Consider the following 22,090-nt stretch of genomic DNA (forward strand, 5'->3'; position numbering starts at 1 on the left):
CTGTGACAGAACGGTAACTCACAGGGATGTGGGCCTTTCCTTCTACCATGCTGATTTTCAAGCTTTTGTTTTTGCCTTCGAACAAAGGGAGGCTTTTGTTGCCGTCTCCATTTGAGTTTTTTATAGAAATGACCACATTCCCCTCCAGGTCCTGCCCCGCTGGGTTTCCATATGAATCCTGGAATCAGTCAAAGCAACTCAATCAGGCTGATTATCAGCTGATGAACATCTGAAATTCATATATCTAACTGTAAAGCTGTTTCTGCTCTTCTACATGAAGTAAACATTAATCCCTCTGAGGATATAAGCTCACCATTATCCTCAGAGTCAGATTCTCCACCAAGGTTCTGTGGGCAATGACCTTACTGTGGGAAACAACTGGGGCTTGTGGCTGAGAGTCAGGACCCAGTTTGACAGGTTGATTGGCCACCACATTTATAGGAATCTAGGAGACAGGAAACAGTGCTAGGTTTAGTCATTCCTCTCAGTGAGTCGAGGTTAACGACCTACAACCACTGCAACGATTCAGTGAACAACTTTTCTGTAAAACAATTAAGAGTCAACAATGTGAATACCATCTCCACGTGATTTGAATTTGTGTCGGGTGTGTGGAAATAACTCATTAAGGAGCTGTGATGTTTCCAGATGTTATATTCAACCAACCTGTTTACTGAGTAGGACTTTTGTTTTGTCTATTCGTAGAGAAAACTGGATGATGTGCTTTCCAACCTGCTCTGGGATCTCTTTGTCTCTGCAGCAAAGAGAAGAAAAGCAACATTTATGTTTCTGAAAGGAATAATTACCGTTAAACAGAGCCAAGCGATCAGTTTTCCCCGTTTCTAGTATTGCTAAGCTAACCGTGCTTGCAGTAATTTCATATTTTATGTACAGAGATAGATAACAATGGTATCAAACGTTCTGCAACTCAGACAGGCATTTTTTGCCTTTAATGGACAGGACAGTCAAGCGTGAAACAGGGAGAGAGAGGGGGGATGACACGCAGCAAAGGGCCACAGGCTGGACTCGAACCTGGGCCGCTGCGGCAACAGCCTTGCACATGGGGCGCCTGCTCCACCACCAAGCCACCGACGCCCCGGGATGTAAAAACATTTTACCTGAAGTAAAAACGGTCTTTCGACTCGTTCTCCTTGGGTTTGCTACACTTCATCTCAATGGCCTAGACAAAAGAAGGAGAAGAATATCACTTAATGAATAAGAATTTAGTTTAAAAGAAAGGCAAATAAATATCAGGGACAGTCCTCCTGTTTGTTTGACTCTTACCGTTTGTGGAGGCGTGTTTTCTGCTTGCGCTCCCTTCCACAGCAACATGGAGGCAGCAGCAGGGTTTAATGTCGTAATCGGGCTTCCTTCATCAGACACCACGATGACAGAGAAGACTGAACAGACACACACAGCTGCCTTTAGTTTGTTAAGAGATGCTAAAGCAGTTGCATTTTAGCCATGTTTCCACCAAACACTTTCGTTATGGTACCTTTGAACCCAAAAGTAACCCTTCAGACATGGTACCTAGACCCTATGCCTGTTTAGCGTTTCCACCACAAACAGTACCCTTTAATGTGGGCGGGGTTGTTGTCACTCACTGCTACATCCAGCACTCATTGTATTTCCTCATAGATGGAACGTATGCACCTCGTTTACTATCCACAGAACGAGTAAAAAAATAGCGGGTTTGTGCATTTAGTGCTTCTCAGGCAAGTGCAGCTGGCTGGAGCCCACAGGAATGACAATCCACAATGCTTTTTTTTCTAGTGAGAATTGGGATATAGTTTGTAGTTGTAGTACGAAGTTCATATTTTTAAACGTTTGAATATCCACTTAATTAAAGTCTGTGCCATCCAAGAGAAAAAAAAAATGAAGTAATGGTCAAAGCTGTAATCAACTGACTGCAGTGTTCACAGCTCCACCTTTTAGTACCAGATCTGTCTGCTAGGTACCCCAACAGAAGGGGGCCAAAAATGGGGACGGAACGGTTCATTGGTACCATCCACAACTTTTCACAATGGAAACGGAAAAAAAGGGGATCGAAGTGAAGTGGGCCGCACTGCACTGCTCGATGGAAACGGGGCTATAGTGGAACAAGAGCTTCACAATCAGAGAAAACACAGAGATACAATAGAGAAACAAACCTGGAAAGACGCCTCCAGCAGGAAACTTGGCATTGGTGTTATACTCCACTGACAGGCTGACAGGTTTGGTGGGATCAGGGATGACAGTGAGATTCACTGATGGACCTGGGATGGGTTTCTGGTTGAGGGAGCCTCTAAACACCAGCTGATAGTACCCCCTAGTGGAACAAGAGGGCAATAACACTCCTATGAGTAGCTGGTGGGAAATACTGTCATGCAGAGTATTGGAAATGTGGACGACTGAGGATACAAATGATAAGGGACACTGCTTTTATGTCATTATGATGGAAAAAATGCTCCCTTTTCATATTACATTTTAAAGTGACACTCACTTTGGTCCACTCATACTGTTAACAGTGAAAGAAGCTTTGCCTTCTTTGTTCACAGGTCGTGAGGTAACATTTGCCGCCACCTAAAACAACAAGAAGCTCTCATTTCATATAAATCAGACATTCCTGACCATTACTGACTTTCTGAAAAGTATGGACGGAACAGGGTAAATAGAGTATGTTTGGATTTCTTGTCAAGCTAACCTTCAGTGTTGGAGGTGAGGACTTCAACTGTACCACAACCCTCTGGTCTATGCAGAGGTTTCCCCACTCGTCACACAGTTGGACGATGAACGGTGTGGCAATGCCTTGGTCATTCAACACCTGCAAAGGCTAACAGATACCAAACAAAACACATAACATAATCAGTGTTGGTTTGGTTAAGAAAAATTATGACTAAATATGTTTGTCAACAACTTTTTTCCCATCATCCATAAAAAATCATTACACACAGAAATCTTGCACACTGATTCTGATGCATTTTATTGTTCTGTTCGTTGCGAAAATTCGCAATACATGCCAAAATGAAAAGACACATTCCCTCCTTTATCTGTCTCCAATGGAGTTACATATCTGGCTATCATCACTCCCTCACTGTCTTTCATTTGGCACCGCAGCTCCATGAAGGGGAGGAGCTTTCCTCCCTCTGTGTGCGGTCCATTTCCTCCTCCTCTTCATCATAATCCATGTGAATATTACTATTTGACCTGTTGAACATGAGCTATCAGAGTTATGAAATGATTCTGTGCCCCCCATTCTTCTGTCGTGTCGTGGCTGTGTCCTGCCACCACATTTTCTGCACTGATTCTTAGTCAAACGTCTCTAAACACCTTTGCGAAATGATCACTAAACTAAAAGCATCAATCAAGAGACAGGAAATGAGGGGAGATGACATGCAACGGTCCCCTGGCGGACTCACACTAGGGAGGTTGTGATTACATGGCCAGTTTCCTAATCCCCTAGCCTACCAGGACTCCCCAGTAAAAATCTTTTCTTACCTGCTTTGGCCCGCTGACTAGTTTAAGCTGTGCAGGGACGCCAGCAGTCACTTTGACCATGACGCGCTCCACAAAGCTCCTGTAGGTGAAGCACATCACTTTGCTGCCAGGAGCTCCAGACTGGAAACGCACCCCCGTTACCAGGACAGACTTGCTGCTCTCCTGATTTTAACAAACACAGTGAGGATCAATATATCAGTAATTATCAATACAGATACACAGTTATGGAAGAACTATTCAGATGCTTTAATGAACACAGTGTGAAGGAAAAGGATAGACATATCAGCAGCAAGATGTACTTAAAATTAAAGTATGGAGCAAATGATTGAAATAATTGTTAGTTGCAGCCCAAATATTCTATATAGGTTTTTAAAATTCAAATTAAATGGTAACCTAAATTCACTACACTAAAAGTTGCAACTCAGTTATGGCTGCTAAACAAAAAAGTACAATAAAATGAGCAGCATAATCATCAGATTTGCCGCTGTATATCCTGCGGAGGAAAACACTGCCATCTAAGGAGTGCATAACCAGCTTCTGATAATCTACAGCAAAGCCCTCACACTACCTGTATATTGAAGGGATGTAAATTTCTGGAGCTGTACCAAACTCAGAATTATGTCAGTTGACTCACATTTGGCTGTTCAATGCGTATATTCAACTATTTGTTCCTTTTTCGCATACAGAGTATTTCAGCATATCATACTGAGAGTTTGAACGGGGTTTAGTGGGACGTTCAGTGTAACAGTGACATTCACACAACATAGTGAACAAGCTAACTACGCTTGGAAATGTGCAACATTTTTTGCTGACACTAAATATCAAACAAAAGCAAGTGACTGTGTTGTATTAGGTTGCTATGAGCTGTAAATTCACCACTTCCAAGAGAAGAGAAATCCTTTTTGAATTTTTTATGGTCGTAGAAAAGGGTGAGATAGAGGTGACCTCCTCATCTGGGCTGTCACAGTTTGCAGTAAAAAAGACGGTAATAGCCTCATGTCACTCATCGCTACATCAGAAAATACATAGGATATTTGGACCCACAACTGGCTACTAAATATTTGGAATATTTACAAAAAAATTAGATTAAAAAATTATAATAATACTAAAATAAAATAAAGGCAACCTCATAAAGTTTGGAGAAAGCTGAGACAGAGTAAAGACAGCATTAGTGAACAACTATATTGTACTTCTGTGCTGAACAACACATTTATTTCTACAGTCTCAGTGAAATTTTCCTTTAAGTTTGTGTCTTTTTCCCACCTGCCATGTAAAGACGATGGACGATTTGTCCAGATCCTCCGCTTCCACAGTCATGTGGTTCTTACAGGTGGACGTGAGCGTCTTGGTTGGATTACCATATTGGTCCACAAGCTCCAAGCCTGCATACAGAGAAAGAGGTGTGTCATCTCATGTGCAACCATGACCTCAAAAATAAGATTTGGGGTGATTAGGTTCATACTCACCAATGTTTCCAGGTAGGATTTCACCCAGTTTCACTGTGGTTTGGAGAAGAGTTGCTTTCAGCTGTGTTGGTTCATCTGGACGAGGCCTACACAACAAACAAGCGGGGATGTAGACTTTAAAAGGTACCGTACTGAATATTAAAGGGAAGTTCAACATTTTAGGAATGTTTTGCTTTCTTGCTGAGAGTTAGGTGAGAAAAAAAATCAATGCTACTCTTCTAGATTGGCTCTGTCTGAACCACAGTGTGTTGTGTGTTACAGTTTTTGTACATACCAAAAACAAAGGACGTGTTTTAGTTGGTGAGCTCAGCCGATCAGCTGCAATACCACTACTTTAAAAAAACAAAACAGCTGCATACTGATAACCCTGTATCTATGTGAAATGCTATCATTGTTGTACTGTCAGGGTTAGAATCAGAATCAGAAATACTTTAATGATCCCTGAGGGGAAACTGTGAATCACTCTGATGTAAAGAATAGAGAATTATAAACGGTAAGAATAAGAGAATAAAATGGAAATATGTAAATATAAAGCAATAAAATAAAATAGAAATGAAAATGTGCATTAAAATAAAAAAAAAAAGCGCATTATGCTGCAGTGTTTAACACCAGTACTTAAGATATTAAAAATATTAAACAAATTATATATCATCACTGTGCTGAGGCTTTAAGTGTGGATATAGATAATTATAAATTATAAATGCAGCAGGTGAATGAAGTCTATTGACTCAGATTGGCTGACACTCTGAGGGAGGAGTTGTCCTAGGGCTGGGCAATATGAAGATATTATATTGTTATCAAGATATAAGACTATATATATCGTCTTAGATTTTGGATATCGTTGTATCGTAATATGGCATAAATGGTATTTTCCCCTCGATTTAAAGGCTGCATTACAGTACAGTGATGTAAATTAATCAACTCACCAAACTTTTTATTTGTTTTAATGCTTGCCTTAACCACTTAATCATTATTGTGTTAATATTTTCTGACAAAAAAAAAGAAAAGAAAAAAGCATTAGCATTAATAAAGTAAAAATATTGTAATACAATATTCAGGACATATTGCCCAGCCCTAACTTGTACAGGTTAAACCCTCTGTTAAACGTGATGGGGTGTTGAAATTGGCTACACTAGTGCCACTTGGGATGTTCCTAAAAAACAATATCCCTGAGTAGTCGACCAATCTAAAAATAAGAAAGCATTCTAACAAACAAACAAAAAAAATCTAAATTGAGCACAAGTCCACAACCAAATTGCATTTTAAATGCTGCTGAAGTGTGTGGCACTTTGCACCATGCATTATGAATTACCAGTTTCCTACAAAACATAACAACTCACTAAGTATATGTTAAAACGTATCATTTATTTACTGAGTATTTAATGTCCTGACTCATCTCCATTCAAAAACACACACTCCCGCAGTAACTCTCAGGCAGGGGTGTGCATGCAAATTTACACATACACATACGTCCAGCCTTGCTGGGATCTCGTGTGCATCTAAAACCACAGCTGCTGTCATCACTGCATCTACAAATGCAAATTAAGACTTAATCATGCAAAGTGAACGCCATCTTTCAACAACATCCAGATATGCAGACGACCTCTCTGGGCCAAGCTCATTTGAGATGGACTGAGACAAAGTGGAAAAGTGTGCTGTGGTCTAAGGAGTCTACATATCCGATTGTTTTTGGATACCATGCACGTCATGTCCTCCAGGTTTAAGAGGAAAAGGACCATCCAGATTGTTGCCAGTGCAAAGTTAAAAGCCAGCATGGGTGATGGTATGTAGGAGTGTTAGTGCCCATGGCATCATGGGTAACTTGCACATCTGTGAAGGCACCATGAATGCTGAAAGGTACATACAGGTTTTTGTGCAACATATGCTGCCATCCAGACGAAGTCTTTTTAAGGGACATCATTGTCATAGTCAATCATTGCACTCTGTTTTTTATGTTTCACACAGCGTCCCAGTGTTTTTGGAATTGGGGTTGTATATTAAACCTACAGACATGTGAGTATCCTCTCATCTAACTCTTGGTAAGAAAGCAAATGAGCATATTTCCTTAAAATTAACCAATTCCTTTAAGCTTACAACCACTAAATCACAGCTTTGAGTCAGGTAAGTGCCTTACGCAATGCTGAAGGAGACAGAGACACTGTGGTCTTGGTAGGACACCTGGTAGAAGCGCTCTGCCCCCACCTGTGTGGGCACCTGCACATCCGGCAGCTTCCCCTGGATCAAATCTTCCATATTTACATCTCCTGTCCAGTTAACCTAAGACACAGTCAGAGTACACAATGAAAAGTTAGCAATAAGCTGGGAGACGCTCAAATACAGTGACTCTAAATGTCTGATTTATTGAAATATGGTTTATTTTATTCATCACAACACAGCAAAAACCACAGCTAAAAGAAAAACACTCTCAAAAATCTGCCAACCAAAATCAACACCTGCAAAACAGGATGGTATATGATACTAAACAAACCTTGATCCTGGAGGCTATTTCAGCAGTGGGAAGGACCTCTCTATCCGCCTCATCATACAGTTTATAGAACAGGTTCTCCAGCAAGGCTCCGGCCAGCCATTCTATCTTTTCATCGTTTCTAAGCACCAAGTTCTCATCATCCTCACTGCAGAGCTCCATCCGGGCAACTCTTGTGCTGGGCACCACCTCCAGCTCCCTCATGACCAACACAATCTTCTTCTGACTCTGGTGGTAGAAAAAGAGGGGGATGGAGACATTTTTAATCAGGGAATGTTCTATGAAGCAGGAAGCTTTATTTTCTGTTGTTTTTTGTTTTGTTTTTTACTTACAGGCATGTCAAAATGAGCTTTGAGGTATTGTGGGTTTCCCTTGATTATTTTCAGGTTTATGGGCTTTGTCACAAGCTGTCCAGCTCCTGTGGTGCTACAGTCAGTTGTCACTGCTGGAAACCCCTCAATCTGTTTCAAAAATAAAAGGATACGTATGAGTTAACCAACGCAGAGTTACAAGAGTGGGCCGTGAAAGATGAAAACATTACATTAAAGCATATTTTAGTTAAAATGAAAACATCATGAATTGGCAATCAAAAGCAGAGAAGAGTCTTGAGTTTTATGAATTTTAACACAGACACCAAATTACTTCTCACAACTGTACCTGGCAGCGAACGTTCTGTTTGGGGTGAGCGGTGATGTTTCCAGCCACATCATGAATTTCGACATTAAACGTAACAGGGTCTCCATTCTGTACCCTGATTGGGTTCTCTTCTGGCTTCACATGGAGGGAATGTGGATTACCTGAAAAACATTGTCATGCAGCTGAGAGACTATTGAGTGTTAACTGTCAACGGGCATACGGTTCACTGTCAAGTTGCAGTTACAGTTTACATCCATGTCTGTCCAGACTCATATGTAGCCATGACAGCAGACAATACTTTAAATACAGATGTTGTTGTAAAGAAGCCACAAATTCTAGCACATGGATGCTTCACACACGTCTTCAACCCGGCAGCACAGAAGATCTAAACACAATGCCAAGGAGGACACCTAAAATTAGAGTCACCAAATCGGTATCTGACCAAATGTCTCCCCATCTGTTTCTGACTAATGGTGCTGAACAATGGCCAGAAAACCTTTTTTGCAGAACATTATGATGTCACACTGAAGTTGACCTTTGACCTTTTGATTATAAAACATCATCACTTCATTATTTTTAGCCTATTATTTGTTTATTTGAATTTTTGTTATAATTCGTGTATGAATTCTTAAGTTATGGCCAAAAACATGTTTTGTGAGGTCAAAGTGACCTTTGACCACCTAAATCAAATCAGTTCATTGCTGAGTCCAAATGGACATTTGTGCCAAATTTGAGGAAATTCCCTCAAGGCCTTCTTGAGATATCACATTCACAAGAGTGAGACGGACACAAGGTCACAGTGACCTTGACCTTTAACCACCAATTTCTAATCAGTTCATCTCAAGTCCAAGTGGACATTTGTGTGAAATTTGAAGAAATTCCCTCAAAACGTTCTTGAGATATTGTGTTCACAAGAATGACACAGACAAGGTCACAGCAACCCTGACCCTTGCCCACCAAAAACTAATGAGATCATCACTGAGTCCCAGTGAACATTTGAGCCAAATTAGAAGAAGTTCCCACAAGGTGCTCTTGAGATACCACATTCACAAGAGTAAGATGAACAAGATCACAGTGACCCTTGATCACCAAAATCTTATCAGTTCATCACTGGGTCCAAGGGAACGTTCCCAACATGCACCCATTGCCTCAAGACGTTTGTATTTACGAGAATAAGAGGGATGGGGTTTAAAGTGACCTTGACCTTTGAACATCAAAATGTAATCAGTTCATTCTTAAGTCCTAGTGTTCTTATTTTCTGTGTTTGTGATGTGTATGGGCATGTACCCCCACAGCACTCAGGTGAGGTCGGGTGCCAGACCATAAGCATCAAGATCCAAGAAACACAGCACCAAAAAAAAATGCAAATATAGAGAGGCAAAACGCAAAATGAGAGTGAATCGGGTGTTAGCTTTAACTTCAACTTTTGCTGGTGAGACTGTTTACAAAAAGTAACCGACAATCCTGTGGATTATACCTTTAACCAATCAATATTATTTATTGCTCTAGATGGATAAATAAATGGGATCTTACCAGGAAGAAGACTGATCTTGATAGTCTGTGTGTCTTTCTTCAGGCCAGGCAGGGTCACTTTCAGGTCATATGTCTGCAAAATAAAATACAGAATGGAAATAAATAATAATAATAATAATAATGATAATAACTTTATTTGTATTGCACTTATCTAAACAAGGTTGAAGTGCTTCACAAAACACTTGAGAATAAAACAATAAAAATATAGTTACAACGATAAGAACAATAATGAGAGCTAGGAAAACAGTGCGTAGAAAGGCAAACACAAATGTTACAAATCAGGCATTACAAAAAAACGTTGCTGTAAAACTAAGTTTCAAGCAATAATCAAAAACCAGAGCCTAACAGAGGATAACAATTGTTGTGTCTCGGGTGTCAAGCAGTTGTCGTTTGTGTCAAATGTTGTACTCTTGTCTACAGGGCTGACATGTGAAACTTCTGTTCGTGACTGCACTGTTGATTTTACTGCATTACTGAAATGCAGGTCCTTGCGCAATACTGACTGAAACATGCTTTTTGTATACGCTCTTATTCCTATTTATATATTATTATACATTTTGCGTCAACCTTTCTAGTGAGCAAGCAAGCTAATGTCTGAGATGAGAGCATCATTTTTCTCACCTTCGACTGCTGGTAATTCAGGACTCTTCCTAATGCTTTGACACCTCTGATGGTGAACGTGGTGCCATTGCTGTCCGCTGTCTCGTAACTCAGGTCCAGGCCACTGAATGATAATGATAATGTTATTGGAGCCAGAGCTGACTCCTACATTTGGCAAACTAAGCAAGTAATGAGAGTTACGAAAAACTGAAGATACATGACAGAAGCATACAAATAAGTTACATAAACTTGTTGTTGTTAGATAACAACCACATGTCAAAACCCTTTTCAAACAATAAGCAAAGACGGGACTGCTTAATGAGATGTCCAATGAAAACAAAAAAAACACAACAAAACTGGGGTTAAATGTTTTCTGACAGTTGGAGTTAAAATGGAGTGACCCACCTGCATTTGAGTACAGGTTTGAGATCAGGAGGAGGGGTCGCTGAGTGGTCATAACCGTCTTTTATCAGCAGAGGAATGTTGAATGGCACTCCCACATGAAGGGTGGAGCTCACTGCACCGATAAGGAATTTCTCAGCACTGCCCTCTGAGAAGGACAAAAACAGTGGAAGTGTGTAACTGGGGCATCCAGAAAGGATGATAAATATGTTCTGTTGTTTTCCTTACCAGTGATGGTGAAGTTGAGTTTGAAGCTTGGAAGCTCTCTGCCTCCGAAGGAGGTAGCATTACTTTCCTTTAATATGGTGAACAGCAACAGAGTATACTTTCCCAGGATGGTCAGTTTCTCTGCCAAAGATGGGATGTTTGCAAAACTGATACTTGTTCTGATACAAAAAAAACAGGGCATGCAAAAAGTAGCCAATAATGAAAAGGTTGACAAATAAAAAGAGATGTACCACTTTCTTTGAACCAGAAACCCCACTGGGCTGAATGCTGGGCAACACAAAGGGAAATCTCTTGATCTCCTTTGGGACCTACGTATACAAGAAAAGTCGAGTTTACTACAACATCCAGAGGCAAAAAAAACTCTGTTACAATTTGTATACCAGAAGCTGAACAACAAAGAATTAGAGAGAAGAGCGGGAACAAAGTAGAGCCACAAAAAAGGCTGAAAGAAAATGAAGTGGCAATAACTTTTTAAAGTAATTTAACAAACATAAATTCTCTAGTCCCAACATTTCAAATGTGAGGGTTTTTTTGTGCTCCAAAAACTGAGAAATTGTAAAAAGCATTTTTCAATATTTGACAGGCAGTTAATTTAGTTAGTTAATTAAATAGTTAATTTAAAGGAGCCATATGTAAGAAATCTAAAGCAAATAGTCGTAAAATCCTCCTAATATGTCACAGAGACTAAGGAATAATGTTCATATAACATACTGATCTCACCGACAACAATAGTACAGCCAGAATATTCGCATTTAAAAAAATTTTTACGGTCCGCAAATCATGTTTATGTTTTGAATTTGTGTTTTGGCCTGTTGCGCCACCCACCGCCGTCTACCAGTCACGCAGTCAGTAGAGTCTCAGCATCAGTTACAGTTACGACTGAGCTACAGCAGCACGGCAAGCAGCATTAGCAGTGTCCCGGTACATAGCATTAGCAGCCAGCTCCTCCTCAGCTGTATCCCGGCAGCAGCGTTAGCAGCAGAGAAGCCGGACTTGCTCGAACGGTCCGCTGGAAAACCGAAGATCAAGGACGCGGCGACGCGGCTCTGCCACGGCAGCTGCCCGTGGGCAAACAAATCAGTCTCCAGTGTGCCGCTGTCCAGCAACCTCGAATCTGTAGGGGAGGGGGGGCGGACACGACTTGCGGCAGTATTTTGAATTTGAGTGCAGTCATTGTTTTGGCCACATTCTTACATACAGCGCCTTTAATCAATATTAGTCATAGCGGTAACATTTTTAATATCATCTGAGAAATTCTTATCGTGATACTAGCAATATTTCGACTTGTTGATATATTGAAGAAATTATGTCAGACTCTGTGGTGGTTCCAAAAAGAGGAGCCGCTTCAGCAGTGTGGAATAAACTGGCATCCTGAATGTTTTATGAACAGCTTCCAGACTCTTTTAGCGAGTTGCTGCTCAGAGGGAACTCATTCAGCGGCTCCTCTGGCAGCAGCACAGCGTCTCTCCCACTCCTCTCTCACAGCGAGCACGGGGGAGTTGGTGTCGTCAAGTGATTTTGTCATAAACCTTTGGTAATGTAAACCTACATGACGCTCGCGGCTCAAGAAAAAACTACATATGTGAATGTGCGATAGTTCTGGTTTCATAATGGTTGATTATTATATCAATTCTTTGGACAACAATACAATATTTGCTGATATTACAAAGTCTGCCACAATACAAAATCATTTCAATTTGATTTAGGGGCCTGCGATCGATATGAGACGATTTTAGTAAAAATCCTCATTGTCTAATAGGAGTCAATCGGAGGTCAGTGAAAAGATAATCATCCAGATCGATTTATTGTTACACCCCTTGTCAATATGTTACAAACCTAATACCAGCTTTTAAAGCTATAAAGGTAATTCTATATCATGTGTTTTCATGCACTGCAAACCACTTAGAGGTTTAGGTTTTTTTTGTCTTACCGTGATGGATGATTCTGCGCTCAATACTCAGTCTTTTCCCTGTCCCCTGACCCACTGATGGCATCTTGGATAAAGAATCTCCCTTCTTGTTCAGAATTTGAATTTGCAGTTCACCTAAAATGATGTGAAAGTAAAAAAACACAATGACATGACTTTTGGGCTCCATGAAAAAGGACATGTTTCAACATTATCATGTTTCGAGGCACACCAATGACCACTACGTTTACCTATGACACTCCCGGCTGGACGTACAGCATTCTGTGGCCAGGGGTTCTTAGATGGCCAGTCCACTGTCAGAATATCTGGAAGCCTGGGAGAAAAAATATTATTTACATGAGCTGATAAAGTCTCATCAGGCTGAAGCTATTGCATTTCGTCAGAACAAGGAGATAAGGTGGAGGGAGGTAAAACATAGTATCACATATTACTCCAAACATTTCACTGAATCACATCTAAAGTAGAATTTGCAGTTGCAAGTTGCAGTCACAGTTTATATTCGTGTTTGTGAAAACATGGATGCTTCACACACGCACACACACACACACACACACACACACACACACACACACACACACACACACACACACACACACACACGGCAGCACAGAAGATCTCAACACTCAGCACAGTTTCAAGGTGGACACCATTATATTGTTTTCATTATCTGACCAAATGTCTCCCCTTCTGTTCCTGAGTTACGACGTTAAGTAATGGCCAGAAAAGTGTTTTTAAAGAACATTATGATGTCACGGTGAAGCTGACCTTTGACCTTTTGGATTACTTCATCATTTTATCCTCTTAGACAGTTTTGTGAAATTCTGTCATAATTAGCATATGACTTCTTGTGTTATGACCAAAAACAGGTTTTGCAAGGTCACAGTGACCTTGACCTTTGACCTTCAACCACCAAATTCTTATTCGCTCATCCTGGAGTCCAAATGAACATATGTGCCAGGTTCGAAAAAAATTTGCTCAAGATGTTCTCGAGATATCTTGTTCATGAGAATGAGACGGACAAGGTCACAGTGACCTCGACCTTTGACCACCAAAATCTAATCAGTTCATCCTCGAGTCCGAGTGGACGTTTGTGCCAAAGTTGAAAAAAGCTGAAGGTGTTCTTGAAATACTGCACTTATGAGAATGAGAAAGTCGAGGTAACAGTGACCTTGACTACGAAAATCTAATCAGCTCATTGCTGAGTCCAGGTGGGCATTTGTCCCAAATTTGAAGAAATTCTCTCGAGGCATTCTTGAGATGTTGCCTTCACGAGAATCAGAAAGACAAACGGACAACCCAAAAACATAATGCCACAGACCATGCCTATCACCAGTGCGGAGGCATAGAACTTGGGATGCTGGAGATGATTGTGCTGCGTTCAAGGGGTCAACGGTGGTCTTGCTTTATGTTATAAATGCACTGTAAAGCCCAGATTAGATGCTAGCAGCACAAAAGCATCTCTCCTAAGTGTGTGCATACCTGGCAGAGTCATTGTCGATGTATGTCTTGATGGCTTTATCAGTGGCGGTCTTGTCAATCTTGGAAATGGGTATTGTCTTGATTTTGTCATGAAATGCTTTGGGTTCCTAGAAAACAGATTCGGTTATCAATACCATGTAAAAACAAGTAAACTCAAAAAAGTTCTTAGATGTTTCACTAACATTACACGATTTCACACATGTATTCCCACATATAGATGTGGAAAAGAAGTCATTACAGATTAGGTTTTCTGTCACTTTAAACCTGGCATGAGGGGCCACCTGGACCTTATTGGGATCTTTGGAGTAAGCAGTTTCCTGATGCCATGTTCAAGTTAGGGCTGGGCAATAAATTCACTGATATTGTGATATGAGACTAGATATCGTTTTGGACTCTGGATATCGTAAAATTGTTAAGTGATGTCTTTTGCTGGTTTTAAAGGTTGCATTATAGCAGAGTTCCCAACTGGTGGGTCGCAGTCCAAAAGTGGGTCACAGGTTCATTCTCAATGGACCGCAAGTGACTCGCACGCATGTGAAGTTTGTAAAAACACACTTTACTTTGACACTGAGTGAATTTCCTGCAGGAAGCCTTCATGTTGAAGTGATGTTTCCTGCTGTAGAGTGAGTGACTAGTGGACAGCTACTTAACAGAAAAGGCAAACTTAACGCAAGTATGATGCTGAATACATTAAACTGTGTGGACCTTGAACTAATGACTAAGAAGAAATGTGGACCCAGTGGCCGGACCAGCTGGGAACCACTGCATTATACTGAAGTGATGTAATGTTCTGAACTTACCAGACTGTTCTAGCTGTTCAATATAAGGCCTTTACCTACTTCGTCAATATCTCTACATTACTGATGACTATTTATCAAAAATCTCATTGTGTAAATATTTTTTAAAAGCACCAATAGTCAACCCTACAACATCAATACTGAGATATCCAGTCGGAAAATACTGTGAAATTGGATTTTCTCCATATTGCCCAGTCCTAGCTAAAAGACGAAGATTTCTGCGTATTAAGTTAATACATTTTTATTTTTTTAATGATCATTTAAGTTTTTCTTTATTGAAGCAAAAATGGTGTGAACTATAAAGACAGCAAGGTAAACTGGCGGAGAGGATTAACATGCAAGAAAATCTCATACTTTTATCACTTTAGCAAACACAAACACCATTATTCCTTTCTTACCAGAACCAATTCAACCTGTCCCCCTGTGGCAAAGACGTTTCCGTCGTGTTTTCCATACAGCAGAAAACGAGCCACGCTACCATACAGAATGGGCTGCGTTTTCCGAGACTTCACCTGTTTAAATAAGTATATAAGCATCAATATACAAAACAAAATAATTAGAATATACACTCATAAAAAGAATTCTTACGAGTTGGCCTTTTTTGTAAATTTTGCCATCCCATTCAATGGAGGAGAAAGTCGCCCAGGGCTCCTGCATTTTCTTAACAGGCACATCTGTTCGTGTTATGGTCCCCTGAAAGCCGAGGAACTGAATTTGCTTGTCCCACTTCTCGTGACAGTTTTTTAGCCACTGTGTAAACTCCTTCAGCATGTTACCTCTTTGTCTCTGTGAACATGGAAATAAAACATTTCAATAACACATCTGGTGGTTCTTTAAGTTCTTAAATTAAAGTGGGCTAAGGCTACATGAAAATGAAGATTTTTGACCACTAGGAACCTGAAAGACACCAAAACTGGGGTTCTACTGTTGGCTTATCAAATTTATGGGGCTTCTTTGTCAGCAATTGACTGAGTAGTTACATATCCAACAAACAGGGCCACATGAGCGCCGTATTGCAGTCATGGTCATAGTCTAATAGTCACCGGCGTTAAGCTCTGCGGCATTAACTGATTTACTTCAGTTCACTGCATATAGGGAGGTAACTGCAGATCTGTTCTTTTCAGGTAAACACTTTCAATAATAAATATCAACAACATTAACAGCAAAATAAGAATCAGCATTCAACTTTTTATGCACTAATCAATCTTAGAATATATCCACATCCAACATACATGCTACAGAAGTACACTCTTGAAGATGACACTGCAATCTGTTCTAATCATCAAAAAAAGTCCATTTGTATATGCCCACCTGTCCGTTAACAAGGCGTGTGAAGATAGCATCCTTGCTCCTTAGTCTCTGCTCTAGCTCCATGAAGGTGAGCTTATTCGTGCTGACCTTGAATCTGTCATCAGTGAAAAGCACCCCTGAAATCCGACTGTAACACTCTGCGATCTCCTTTGAGTCTTTATTGGGTGCGCACCAATCAAATCTGTGCCAGATGGACAGTAAAAGTGTTAGAAGACCAACAACTGTGCTAATTCTTCAATAAATTAAGTTGAAGTTGCCTTAAAGCCTTGCCAAGGGTCAGATGAGAAAATATCTATACAAAATATAGAGCTAGTGAATTGCATGGAATTGTCCTTAGTAAAGTACTGGTCAAATTTAGTTTGGACTTGATAATGAAAAGTGAAGGGATTACTCAAGTTATTACGTTTCATCCTCTGGGAACCATGGCTGTCTGTACTGATTGTCATAGCAATCTGTACTGATTGTCATAGCAATCTGCTTAAAGAGTTGTCAAGATATTTTAATCAAAACCACAAATGTGAACATCATGGTTTCCGTAGAGGAAAAGTTGGGGGATCACCAAAGTCCACAGATAACATTGGAACTATGGTGGTGTTTTTTTGTTGACTTAAGGCCCTAACACACCAAGCCAACAGTCAGCCATTGGTCAAAGTTGGGCCTTGTCCACCCTCGTCAGTGCGGTGTGTCCTGCACCATTACCCCTCAGCGGCCCCTGACTTCTTTTTTTCTGCAAATTCCGCATGTTTAATCAACATCAATGTCAGCGAAGCCTGTTGGTGAATGAAATCACTCTGATTGGTAGCTCAGCTCAGTGCACGAGAATAGAAATGGAAGTGAGGAAAGTAAACAAAAAGCTAAAGTCAGAGGGAATGTGACCAAGACAAAGTTGATACACAAGGTAAGTAGTCTGTTCTTTTCTGCCATTAAGCTCTTCAGCAGAAATGTTTTGTGATAGTTTGTGTTACTGTTCACAAGCACACAGTAAACATGCTTTGTTTCTTCAACATTGGATTGTGTTGTTAGTGTGCTAACTGGCTAACTAGCATCTTACAGTTTTCCATTTTGAATGAGGACAGACTACTATTGTCTGCTGGTGTGGAGAGTTTTTCTCCGCTCATGCAGGCACAGAATGAAAGTGCTGGTTTACCACATCCTGGCAGTGTGTTCCTGTGCAACTTTTTTGGCACTGCAACATCAGGCGACACAGGAGGGTGCCTTCATCTCTGCTGGCTCTTTGAAGTTGGTTTGGTGTGTGTGAGCCTTCAGGCTCGCTAACTGTAGCTGACTAAATTTGTTCTGACTATGGTAGGCATCACAGGACCTACTGCAAAAGAAGTAAACTGTTGAGAACCCAAAGATGAATCTGAGTTCACTCAGTGCAGGTTTATTTGCCACAAATGAATGTCAAAAGAAATAAAGAGTTGTCCCAGGAAGCAGCTAACCCAAGAAAGACAGGGTTCTCGGGCTTATACAGAAATTGAGGCAACGGCACACATTCCTGGCTGCTCCCTAGACAGGCTAGGCCGTTGGATTTGTTTAATCGATAACAAAGACAACCTTGTTGGATTATAATCCCATAATCACCCTGTTTCTTCATATACGCCCTTCCTTAATGGCAACCAGGTGTTCATGACCTTGCTGAGACATCGTTTGGCTCCCTCAGTGGTGCAAGGTGTTCTGACTAAGCCAGATGTGTGCCAGATCACCATGATTGTGTCAGATACAAATACACATTCAGATGTCCAACATTAATCATCAGCAAATATTAGTTTTAATTAGCTCATTGCTATATATGTCACATGCTTCAACAGATGTCATTACAGTCTGGGAAAGAGCTCAGTAAGACTGGCAATAACTTGCTTGACTGCTTGAGTCCTACCACAACATCAGCCTGAGGTGAGATCCATCCAGCAAAACAGACACACCCTAAACCTGCCAAAGTCAAATTTCCTACTTTCTATGGTTCAGCACTAGCTTCTCCTGCTCAGTGCTGGTGGGCATCATTTCCTAGTTTGGCAGGACAGGCATCGTTTGTCTCTCTCTCAACTGGATTTGCATTCACACTGGCCCTCATTTACAAAAGGAACGTATGACAGAAAACTGGGCGTAACATTTTGCTGGTTGAGCAGTGTAGATTGGATAAGTGAAGCTGAAACAAACTCCCATCTTTTATAAATGGGATAATGAAACAATCTAACAATGACAGGCTAATTAGAGCCAATCATTCATATAACATATAAATATATATTGAAAGTCCAGCCCCCAGAGTGTCTGCTTAGGCCTCAACACCTGAACAAATCTGGTTGATGATCCCTGTCCTGGGGTCACTGCAAGTTGATCCACTGTGGCAATTATCTGTTTCCCCTTGTCTCCAGTCCTTGTGCTATGCTAAGCTAACCACTTGCTGGCTCTAGTGTAATATTTGGCATACAGACATGACAGTGGTTTCTTTAAATTTTCTCTCTCTGACAGAAATAGCAGCTCATATCAACTTGTAAGTCTAAGGAATTAAGTTCCCTCCTGTAGAGTGCTCCAGGAATGAGCCCTAAGAAATGAGTTAGCACTTTACCACTCACGGTTCCCTCATCTCAGAGTGTTTTTGAATGGGTTGTTGTTAAGATGCCTGAAATAAGGTCTGCAGTTAACACAAGCTTAAGAGACTTTCACATTTTTTTCTATGACATAAAATATGCCAGTAAATACCCCACTCATGAACTTTGAAGCAGTCTTAAAAAGGCAGCTGCTAACAAGAGGCTAAATGGGACTACAGAGCGTCTTCACACAAAGTCGCGGCTTTTCAGTCTTCTTATGGTGGTGACGTTAGGTCATGCGACATGGTGTAGATTGTTAAAAGCCTAAAGTTAGCTTTTTACCTCTGGCGATTGCAGTAAGCCTTCATCATGAAAGTGGTGTTGATTTGTGAAGATTATCTTGCTGAACAAAACGTGGTATCATAAAGTACCATGAACGTTTGTTTGCCACAGAGCTTATTTTCGGCAATAATCCAAGATCCAATGGAAAAATCTCATAGGCTCTTTGATGAGGGAACCAGTGTGATGCTAACTTCCGTGTCGGCCTACAGAAAAACGTCAAACCTGAGACTAATTATGTAACAAAAAAAAAAGTATTTACTCATCCACTGTTGTGTAAGGTATGAGCCGTCCGTTCCAGTAACAGTTGAATATCGGCCTTTTCCCTCTTGCCTGATGCAGGACTCCAGACTCATTATCGGTATCATCATCATCAGGAGCGGCTGATGAACAAAGATCAAAATGTAGGTCCACAATTTTAATCCAAAACTGTCATATGTCATAAAGTATATTCAATAATTTAGGGTTTGAATACCTTGCATGGCATCAGGGTCTTTAGGATATGTTTCCTTGTCATAGAGGAAAGGATGATACCGAATGACTCCGTCGACAGTGCCACCATCTTGTTCGGCCTTAAACTCAAAACTGTCTGCAGCAGAATTTATGTAGAGAGTCTGCATGTCGTTGTCAACTTCCCTAATACTCATCACACGGGGAATTCTGGGAGGCTTCTCGCGCAAAGTGATCTGATGAAAAGAGTCATATAATAATATCAGCGGAGATAGACTGCATTAAAGCAAAACCAGTCTGCAGAAAAACAGACGTCACTCACATTAACAATTAAAGCAGCAGCCTCACCTGAATGTCAATTTTAGAGAGATGATCTGAGTTTGTAGAGCTGCTCCTCATGTCCCTTCCATTGACTCCATGAATGTAATAGTGATACACGTTGCTGAAATATGGACATATTTTTTTTGCAGCAGACAACTTGGGACCTGTTCAGACTTTTGAGTACATATCGGATGGTGTGGGTGAATAAACTCACGCAAGCTGTCTGGTCCACACGGCAAAATTCTGCTTCAGAAATCTGATATGGTCAGGCAAGATTTCCGTAATGACCACAGCTGTGAAGCTTTCCTTCTCAAGTTCCTCAGTGATAAGGGGATGAAGAAAGCGCTCATCAGGTTTATTCACATGTGAAGAGTCCCCAGGCTGCAGGAGGACGACGACACATCCCACAGAGGATAGACAGAAGAGATGTTAACACAAAGAGCTCCAAAATGCAAACATGATCACCTTGTTTTTGAAGTTACAAGCGCACACTTGCCTTCCTATGTCTCATGGTCTCACTGTAAATCTCCTCTTTGTTCTTCTCTTTTCTCTCAAAGTCCGCCTTTGACAGAACCAGCTCATGGACATCTGGGGAGCCTGCTGGTTTAGTGATCATCTAATAAACAAAGGAAACCAGTCGATGGTTATTTTTTACTTGTTCATTTGAATGTAGTCAGTCTGCAACTCATGTGCAAAAGGTCCCAACAAAAAACAACAACAAAGAAACATGCGGACTGGAGGCACCTCTACCTTTTGAGCCACAGCCGCTCAGCACTGCCTTAGTTTTACCCTTTGATCCAAGTTTTTCAGCCTTTGTTTTTTTGCAATACAGGAAACAGTATGGCGTCCACTGCCTCTTCACAAACTCTCCTAATACAGCTGAACAGTGCAATAAAATATGTTTCTAAAAACATTTTAGGTGAGAATCAGACAATGCTGTAACAGAAACTTGGTTTATATTTGATCAGCACTGCCTAGTTTTACTGTTTGATCAGAGGGGTGGCTCTCACTCTCTCAATCCGCCTCTATACTCTTTGTGTTGTGTAGGGGTGCAGATGCATGATGATGCAGATGTGGGTGATTTGGCATTGATTCCTAAATGTCAATAGTCAATTATTTAAATGTTTATTATTAACATGATATTGACAAAACTAAAGAGGTGGAACTCAAATGCGAGAGCAGTGCAGCACCCAGATGGTCTACAGTGCAGGCACGAAAGAGTTAAATAATGAATTATTGTGAATACTTTTTACGCCATCATCCAGAGACTAACGTTACCAGAGTGGAGCAGCGATTATCAGTAATGTAAACAAAAAAGATCGACTGACCAACCCACTCTGCAGCGAAAAAAAGCCCCAACTCTACGCTCAGTCTGAGTCAGTCTTAAAAACACAGCACATAACCCTCTCTCTACTGCTGGAGACATTAAAACAACACAGCGGAGCATTTCACCTCCCCATCATTTTGTTATTATCATACAGGCAGGACACTGTAACATGCTTTCATATGAATTAATTCATTAATTAATGCAGTTAACTTTTAAAATAAAAAGGCTGTGAACCATTTATTATTCAAGAGTATGTGAATTTCAAACTACAGTACCAGTCAAAAGTTTGGACACACTTTCCCATTAACTTCAATGAAAAAGTGTGTCCAAACTTTTGACTGGCACTGTATATCAAGTGAAATATTACAGTATGCAAACACTGGACACTATGCCGGCAAAAAATATCCCACAAATATCCATGCAACTGGTTTAAAAGCTATGATATGGAAGCATTTTGGCCATAAGGTTAAAGGAAAAGGCGACCTGCAGTAAACTAATCTGTTTATTTAATTATGGATCTCTCCATATACAGTTAGCCATGTTTTAAAAATAACAAGTAGTCACACAGTAAGAAAAATAAATCACGTATACAGTATCTCACATAAGTGAGTACACCCCTCCCATTTTTGCAAATATTTCATTATATCTTTTCATGGGACAACACTATAGAAATGACACTTTGATATAACTTAAAGTAGTCAGTGTACAGCTTGTATAGTAGTATAGATTTACCTTCCTCTGAAAATTACTCAAAACACAGCTATCAACATGTAAACAGCTGGCA

At 40.5% G+C, this 22,090-nt stretch overlaps 1 protein-coding gene across 1 annotated transcript in view; it reads right to left on the reverse strand.

The window, feature by feature from the left end:
• smchd1 (structural maintenance of chromosomes flexible hinge domain containing 1) overlaps nt 1-22,090 on the reverse strand; it is a 36,509-nt gene that overhangs the window by 7,338 nt on the left and 7,081 nt on the right. The window contains exons 7-37 of the mRNA XM_050056062.1: nt 20,476-20,595; nt 20,194-20,360; nt 20,007-20,100; nt 19,684-19,894; nt 19,471-19,591; nt 16,339-16,519; nt 15,616-15,813; nt 15,426-15,539; nt 14,231-14,337; nt 12,982-13,064; nt 12,755-12,868; nt 11,055-11,132; nt 10,825-10,944; nt 10,600-10,744; nt 10,216-10,318; nt 9,595-9,667; nt 8,083-8,222; nt 7,758-7,886; nt 7,429-7,653; nt 7,075-7,217; nt 4,941-5,026; nt 4,738-4,856; nt 3,475-3,636; nt 2,681-2,809; nt 2,480-2,559; nt 2,148-2,305; nt 1,282-1,397; nt 1,116-1,177; nt 664-751; nt 314-445; nt 23-178 (exon numbers count right to left, since the gene is read on the reverse strand). Of these exons, the coding sequence (XP_049912019.1) occupies nt 23-178; nt 314-445; nt 664-751; nt 1,116-1,177; nt 1,282-1,397; nt 2,148-2,305; nt 2,480-2,559; nt 2,681-2,809; nt 3,475-3,636; nt 4,738-4,856; nt 4,941-5,026; nt 7,075-7,217; nt 7,429-7,653; nt 7,758-7,886; nt 8,083-8,222; nt 9,595-9,667; nt 10,216-10,318; nt 10,600-10,744; nt 10,825-10,944; nt 11,055-11,132; nt 12,755-12,868; nt 12,982-13,064; nt 14,231-14,337; nt 15,426-15,539; nt 15,616-15,813; nt 16,339-16,519; nt 19,471-19,591; nt 19,684-19,894; nt 20,007-20,100; nt 20,194-20,360; nt 20,476-20,595 (3,954 nt within the window). The remainder of the gene's footprint in view (nt 1-22; nt 179-313; nt 446-663; nt 752-1,115; nt 1,178-1,281; nt 1,398-2,147; nt 2,306-2,479; nt 2,560-2,680; nt 2,810-3,474; nt 3,637-4,737; nt 4,857-4,940; nt 5,027-7,074; nt 7,218-7,428; nt 7,654-7,757; nt 7,887-8,082; nt 8,223-9,594; nt 9,668-10,215; nt 10,319-10,599; nt 10,745-10,824; nt 10,945-11,054; nt 11,133-12,754; nt 12,869-12,981; nt 13,065-14,230; nt 14,338-15,425; nt 15,540-15,615; nt 15,814-16,338; nt 16,520-19,470; nt 19,592-19,683; nt 19,895-20,006; nt 20,101-20,193; nt 20,361-20,475; nt 20,596-22,090) is intronic.

This window comes from Epinephelus moara, chromosome 11, assembly GCF_006386435.1.
Source record: "Epinephelus moara isolate mb chromosome 11, YSFRI_EMoa_1.0, whole genome shotgun sequence".
NCBI lineage: Eukaryota > Metazoa > Chordata > Actinopteri > Perciformes > Serranidae > Epinephelus > Epinephelus moara.